General features: G+C 53.2%; 1 protein-coding gene across 1 annotated transcript; it reads right to left on the reverse strand.

The window, feature by feature from the left end:
* Positions 1-426: 426 nt before the first annotated feature.
* On the reverse strand, positions 427-6,784 carry LOC145524642 (GTPase IMAP family member 6-like). Its single transcript, XM_081537315.1, has 3 exons — positions 6,547-6,784; positions 5,010-5,094; positions 427-2,691 (listed from the first exon to the last, which is right to left on the reverse strand). Exons 2-3 carry the CDS (start codon positions 5,092-5,094, stop codon positions 1,913-1,915), a joined length of 864 nt encoding a protein of 287 aa, XP_081393441.1. The 5' UTR covers positions 6,547-6,784; the 3' UTR covers positions 427-1,912.
* Positions 6,785-7,402: the final 618 nt, after the last annotated feature.

Here is a 7,402-nt window from a genome sequence, read left to right on the forward strand (position 1 = left end):
TTTTTTTTTGGTTCATATTTTTAATGTGACTTTAAATTTGTTCTTTTCACATTGTGTAAATTTAAGGTGTTCTGAGTGTTACTTCGGTAGACTGGTGTATCATAGTATGGTTGCCGTTTTAACAATCTATAGCACATCACATACTTATGCTACAGTATTATTGTCTACATTCAATATACTGTACTTTAGACCTCTATGGCTTTTTACTGCTTGTGACAAGTTTGCACCCTGGAACACCATCAATCTTATCCCCTGTGCCTCCACTTCTTGGTAACCACCATTCTCTTCCTTTGTTAAACAGGTTTGACTGTTTAGATTCCACATATTACACAGTACTTGTCCTTCTCTGTCTGATTTATCTTGCTTCCAATTCTCCCCAATTCAGTACGTAAACATAAGACAACTCCAACTGGAATGCCAACAATGTTCTTTTCAGAAAATTCAACAAGTAATTTTAATTTTCACACAGAAGAAGAAATGCCTGAAAATCACAAAAGAAACACAAAAACGGGGACTGGGGAGGAAATCGGGGGAGGTGGGGGAGTTCACGTTACAATCAAAGCCACAGGAATCAAGGCGGTATTTTATTCATACAGGAGTTGAGAAGATGGAAGACAAGAAGAGAGGCAAAAATTCTCACAGAAATCATAGGGAATATGAAGATTGTCCATATGATAAGTGCTGTGTTTCAGTTCAGCAGGCGATGGATCACCTACTTAGTAAACGGTCTGGCACAAAGGCTATCTTAAGCATACTCCGATGTGTCTCTGTTCTGACTCACGACCCTTTTAGCTAAAGACCTGCTCCAGCTTTCTCAGGGGTCCTCTGGGTGAGGACGAGATGACGCCCCGAGTGGCAGGACTCTCCCAGGCCCGCAGGCTGCTCCCGAGGACGTTCACCTGGTCTCCTGCTTGTTTCTTTGCAGCTTCCCTTTCTTCCTTCCACCCTCCACTCTACACCCCCAAACCCCTGGCTGGGGAACCCGCCTACATGCCCAGACGCTCCTCACTTTCTCCCTTCTCTCAGGGGAGAAGGGACAGGGTTGCAGGTCAGGCAGAGGCCGGGCTGGAAGTCTCCTCTGCTCTCCAAGCGGGAGGGTGGGCATCACAGGGGCGGTGCCAGGTGTGTGACCTCCCTGGTCCAAGCCTCCCTGGGAAGAGCTCCTCCGCTGCCCAAGCCCACTTGGACCTCTGGGGCGGGTCCCTGACCTGCAGCCAGGTCTAGGCCCCGTTTCCTGAGCAGACCTAGCCCCTGGATACCCCTGCCCTGCTCTGCTCCTTCCCACGGGGCTCCCGTGCTGCGGGTGGTGGCCTCTTTCAAGAGCGAATCAAGAGCAGCTCCTGGTGGCCCTCCCCCGCTTCTAGTTGCCTTCTCCTCCCCAGCCCAGAGCCTGCCCTGCCCCACATGGCGCAGGGCCTTAAAAGCCATCGTGCCTGCCCTCTTAACGGGCACGGACACAGCCCAAGAGACGCAGAGTTGCCGGTCCACATTCCACGTTGGTCTGCTGCATCAAGTTTTTTTTTGTTTTTTTTTAATAAATTTATTTATTTTAGTTGCCATCAAGTTTTAAGCCGAGACTCCAGTGGCCCGATACTGCCGGGGTTCCGCGGAAGAATGGAGCGCAGGCCCGCCTCAGGAGGCTTTGCTTCTCTCAGAGCTCTGTTGCAGAGAGGGAACGCCAGAGTCACGTGAGGATGGGCTGGGGGCGCAGAGCAGGAGGGGATCTTGTTCTGGAAGCTGTGATGAAGGCCCTGAGAACTCAGGAGCCCACCCACCTCCTCTCACCTGACCAGATGCGGCCTTGGAGACAGGAGGGGCCAGGGACCCCTGGGATGGAGCGGGCAGCTGAGAGGCCTGGTAGCCGGACCATGGGCCCGAGGGACTCAGGCAGGAAGCCGCGGAGGCGGGCGCCTCACATGGGCGTGCTCGGCGGGAGCTGGCCTCCAGCTTGCTCAGGCCCCTTCAGGATGCGGCGCAGGCCCCGCAGCCAGGACTGGTCCCCGCGCCCCTCCTCGGCGCCCGGCCACCAGTGGCCCCAGCTCTCACGGGGCGCGACTCGGGGGTGAGGGGCAGCCGGGGGGCTGTAGGGGCGGCCCTCGTGCTCCCACAGGACCCCTTCGACCTGCCGCATGAGCTCCCTCAGCTGGGCCTCCTGCACGGCTCCGTCCCCCTTGTTGTTGAAGCCGCAATGTCGCCGCGCGCAGAACACGTCCAGCTCGGCCAGCGCCCGGTTGTCAGTCTCCCGCAGGTACGTGTCCAGCGAGCCGCCGTCCAGGTCTTCGTTCCGCGTGAACACCAGGACGGTCCGGGCCAGGATGCTCGCCCCGAACACCTCCTGGAGGCGCCTGGTCACCTGCTGGTCCTCCTCGGTGAACCGGCCAAGCTGGGTCACCAGGAGCACCGCGTGTGGCCCCGGCGGGGAGCGGGCGCCGGCCTCACGGATGCCCTGAGCGGTCCCCCGCGGCGCCACCCAGAGGGACAGGATGTCCGGGGTGTCGATGACCTGCAGCTCCCTCCCCTCCCACGCGCAGTGCCCCTGTTGGAAGGCCTGGGTCACGGGGCGAGCGCTGAGCTTGGACTCGAACACTCTCCTCCTGAGGATGCTGTTTCCCGTGGCGCTTTTCCCGCTCCCAGATTTTCCCACCAGGATGAGCCTCAGCGTCTGCGGGGTCCCTTCATCGCCTTGCAGCCCTGGAAGCATCAGGAGAGGGCGGTTAGAGCCCGACACCGCTTTAGCCTCCCCGTGGGCAGACGGTCCGGGTGGGGACAGGACAAAGGAAGACCAGTGTCTGCATCCGAGATATGCCCTAGGTTCACATGCTTTCCTTCCTTTTCTCTTTTCTGATTTTTTTTGGGGAAAATTAAGGTAGAAAATACATAACATAAAATGTACCATTTGAACCATGTTTAGGTGTAGCCTTCAGTACAGCCACATTGCTGGGAGTGATCACTTGGGCATCTCAAGAACTTTCCATCTTCCGGAATAACACCCTGTCCCCATTAAACACTAAGTCCCCATCCTCCCTCCCCCAACACCTGACGTCCACTGCTCTGTCTCCATGGGTTTGATTGTTGTAAGGACCTCATATTACTGGAATCAGGCAATTTTTGCCCTACTGTGTCTGGCTTGTCCACTTTGCATAATGTGTTCAAGGTTCATTCATGTTGGAGCAAGTGTCAGAATTGCCTTCCTTTTTAAGGCTGAATAATATACCACTGTCTGTGTAGGTATATATATGAATGTAGGTGTATATATGAATCCATATTCATATATATATGGATTTGGGGGATTGTTTCCACTTTTTGCTATTGTGAATAATGCTGCTATGCACCTCAGTGCACATATATTCACTATCTGTTTCAACTCTATGGGGTTTATTCCCCAGAAGTGGAACTGTGGAATCATATGGTAGAATGCCACATTTTATGCTTCTGTTTCGAAGCTTCTTCTCAGGCCACCTATTCCCCCCAGCTGGGATCATCCCATCATGAACTGGGAGCCTGAGCTTCCTCGAGCACCTCTGGTTGCAGACCCTTTCCAGGAAGAGGGTGAAGTTGGAAGCATGCAGCCTCTGTGTCCGTCCTCTCCCTGCCATGATTGAACACGACACATTACCTTCGCTTTTCCCAACAAGGAGTGTTGTGAGGGTGGTGTCCTTTCAGCCAGACCCCCAACTCCACAGCACAGCTCACGCTGGCGTCACAGTCCTAAACTCCACTACTGAAGTTTGGGCTGGACACCCTCACCCAGGAGAATATCAGAACCATCAGCTGAGAGTAGATGTTTCATGCCCATCTAATACTGAGGACCCCACATCCAGATTTTAGAAATGACCGCGGCTGGTGGGCACAAAGGGAATTCCCTTCTCCTGGCCTTGCAGGTCCCAGGACCCACAGCACATAGAGAAGCACCAAACTCTAGCTGATTTCCAGTCTGTCCCCAAGGAAGACATTGCTGTGTCTCAGTGCAGAGCCCTCAGCTTCTTGAGGCCAGGACTGGCACCATCTTCTTCCAGCTCTCCCCAGCAGGGGTGTGTTTCCCCTGCCTTTTCCCTTGGTGGGCAGACCCACCCAGCAACTCCCACTGGAAGACAGCGGCTCCCTCCCGCTTCTGCAGTTGACCTGAGTGAATGACTGGGAGTCCCGCAGAAGCAGGGAGGGGCAAAGTCCGTCTGTACTCTCGGATGCAAAGCTGGAGGAAGACAGTGGTCTCCCATCTGGGCAAGCCTGGAGACACTCATGCCATGCCTTTGGACTTAAAAGCCAAATACACTGAGCACGGAAGAGGAATTTTAAAGTAATGCTTAACCCCGATTGCTGCAAAAAGGGTAAATCAGGTGTGAACACTGGGACTGTCGCTTTCCTATGCAGCTTAATATTATGGCTTTCTCCCAATGGCTCAGGCCAATGAAGTTCGTCTAATAAAACACAGTTGTGTGGAACTGCATAATAAATTGCCAACCAATTCCTTTATCCAGGAGAGTGATGGATTTCCAGCATTCCTAAATTCCTAAGTTCTGTCTCCCCAGGTTAGATGTCAAGTTGAGCCCATGAAAGTGAAGCCCCTGACCCTGATGGAACAGCTTCTGGGGGAGAGAGCCCCTTGGGAAGACAGAGCCCAGACCTGCGGGCCCTTGATTGCATCCTATGTGTTCACTAGTGCTTTGCAGCCCCTGTGGTCCTCAGAGTCTCACAGTAGAGCCAGCGCGACACCCACCAGGGGCCTGGGGTGAGTCGTCTGTCACACCCTCGAACACATCCTTCCTGACACTCAGTGAAGGGGCAGTGGCTGTGGTCTGTCGCCCCCTGTGACCCACAGCAGCATCAGGGACCCTCCCCTTCTGTCTGGCTGGGGTGAGGGGAGGCCCAACCTAATCGCCCAGTGATGGCCACCCTGGTGGGCAAATCTCTGACGGGGGGACTCCCGCTGCTCCTCCCAGCGCACCACCTGCCCCTCAGGCCCCAGCCCTGCCTCTCTCAAGCTCATGTCTGCTAGAAAGTTGTTTTACCTCCTGACCCGTCTGGAGAAGGATCCTGAGCCGTGCCTTCTTCAGGTTCCTCCGGGAGAAGGATTTCGAATTCTTCTTCCTCCATCTAGAAAAAAAATCATCATGTGTGTTATTGATGTTTCCTCCGAGCTCTCAGAGGCTCCTGACTTTTGCCTTTCTCTTGCCCATGGAAGCTGTTTGCATCAGTCTGTTGGCATGGGACTGGGTGAGGGAGCGTCTGAGACACCCGCTACCTCCTTTAGGGACTCTGTTTCCCCTGCCTGTGGTCTCCATTTGCAGGGGGGGATTCTGTGACGGGGAGAAATGACCAGAGACGCGTCCTGACAGACACTGTCCTGGGAGCAGTGGCCAGTGTGCCAGGTGGACGTGAGCAGGATGTTGCTGGAGGGGCTGGTGAGGGGCTCATGGGGCCAGAACGATCTGTGGGGGGAGCCTGGCAGTGAGGGCCGCGCAGGCCGAGCACTGGGCAGTGAGGAGGGAGGCAGACATGCACAGGCTCCCTCTCCACGAGGGGTCCAGTCCTGCCAGGAGCCCCGGGTCCTTGGCGCTCAGCTCCAGGCCACTGACTCGAGCGGTCATGCTGCCGGGGCCTCCGTGTCCCCGGAGATGTGGATGCTGAGTCCAAGCTACACATTCCTGAGATCTTGTCCCCCAGGAAGATTCCAGGACTTTTTACGATGTTTTATAGAGCAATTCCCAGTCCTCTTTACCAAGGAGGGCATTGTTGCCCACCAGAAACTCCTGTCATCCACTCTCAAGCCCAGAGAGCTGTCTGCCCAGCCCCCGGCCGCCTCACCCCAGACCCTGCCCGACGGGGCATCACCACACGTGTGCCACGCGCCAGTGTTTGTCTCCAACATAGAGCAGATCTGTCGCCTTGTGAGGTTTCTCAGGAGAAAAGTGAGACTCACAGAGCGTCCTGCCCAAGGGTAAGCAGGGAGCGCCAGGCAGAGCCCAAAGGCTTCAAGGTCCTCCTGATTCCCCTGGCTCCTCCCATTGCTCCTGAAACAGGCACACACACACAGACATTCTCACAAACACACACTCACACACACTCACAAACATACAAACAAAATATACACACAAACACAACACATACTCTACTTACACAAACACACTTACAGAAGCACAAACAACACACACGGACACACATGAACACACATTACTCACAAACATATGAACATACATACACAGCATGCAAACACAATCATAAGATACAGAGACCACTCACACACATATATTCACAACAACCCATACATAGAAACACAACACTCACCATTCATGCATACACTCACAAACATACAAACACACGTATAAACATACATACAACACAAACATAACACACATGGAAAACACACATATATTCATCTATACACAAATAGACACACACAACACTCACATACACACCAACATAACACACACACATACACACACAAACACACTATGCACAGCACCCCTACACCACAGTCTCAAGCACAATACACACACAAACACAGACTCACACACACAGGCACAGTCACCGCGGCCTTGGACTTACTGCTCCGCTGTCTGTGGGGCAGGAGGAATGCCCATGCCTTGCGTCTCCTGGGGCCGTGCGCTCTCCTGAACTCTCTGTTTCTCCTTTTAAAGCTGACACACTGCAGGCTGATGGAGGAGATCAGCGACAGTGCCCCAGACGTACACACATAGAGAGGACATGGCGGATATTTTTTCAGTAATACGTGATCCGGAAGCTCAGCTCAAGAACTGCCCTTGAGAGTGCAGCCGTCAGCCCTGAGAAGAGGGAAGAGGAAGTGGGGGAGCACCCCGGCCAGGGCCCCCGGAAGCAGAAAGCTCTGCAGGCTGCACTTTTCTGCAGCCCTGGTGGCGACCCCGTCCAGTGTTCTCACCTGGAAAACCCCATGGACAGAGGAGCCTGGCAGGCTGCAGTCCATGGTGTCGCAGAGAGTGGAACACGACTGAGTGACTTCACTGGTACCATCAACAGGGGAAACAGGAACACAAATGTTGTTATGACTTTGATAAGGACGAGTGGAACTCAGAGGCTTAAACCAAAGCAGCAGATCTTTCGGAAAATGTTTAACACTGAATTCAGTGTTAAATAGCCTACATCAAGTTTCCAGGGAATGAAATGTAGTCTTCTTTTTCCTAAAGAATTAGATTTTTGAGGGGGTTGTTTTTCCCATTTCAGAGAAACTACTGGATTATGCTTCCTGGGTTTTATTGATTGATTTGTTACCTTCAGCAACATCAATCCTTTTTAAGTAGGATTTGTTGCTGCTCCTACTCACATTTTAGTTGTTCTCTAACTGTTGAACCTTCTGGCCTTTCAGATTTTCACTTGTTGTGAAAGGCTTTCCTGTTAATAAGACATTTGTTTTTGAGACATATCT

Source organism: Giraffa tippelskirchi, chromosome 10, assembly GCF_054371585.1.
Source record: "Giraffa tippelskirchi isolate mGirTip1 chromosome 10, T2T-mGirTip1v1.2.pri, whole genome shotgun sequence".
Classification (NCBI taxonomy): domain Eukaryota; kingdom Metazoa; phylum Chordata; class Mammalia; order Artiodactyla; family Giraffidae; genus Giraffa; species Giraffa tippelskirchi.

Excerpts from the sequence above, each read along its gene's own strand:
- LOC145524642 (XM_081537315.1), bottom strand. The coding sequence starts at position 5,094 with ATGGAGGAAGAAGAATTCGAAATCCTTCTCCCGGAGGAACCTGAAGAA. Across the intron at positions 2,692-5,009 it reads TTCTCCAGACGGGTCAGGAG|GGCTGCAAGGCGATGAAGGG; the intron begins GTAAAACAACTT and ends TGATGCTTCCAG.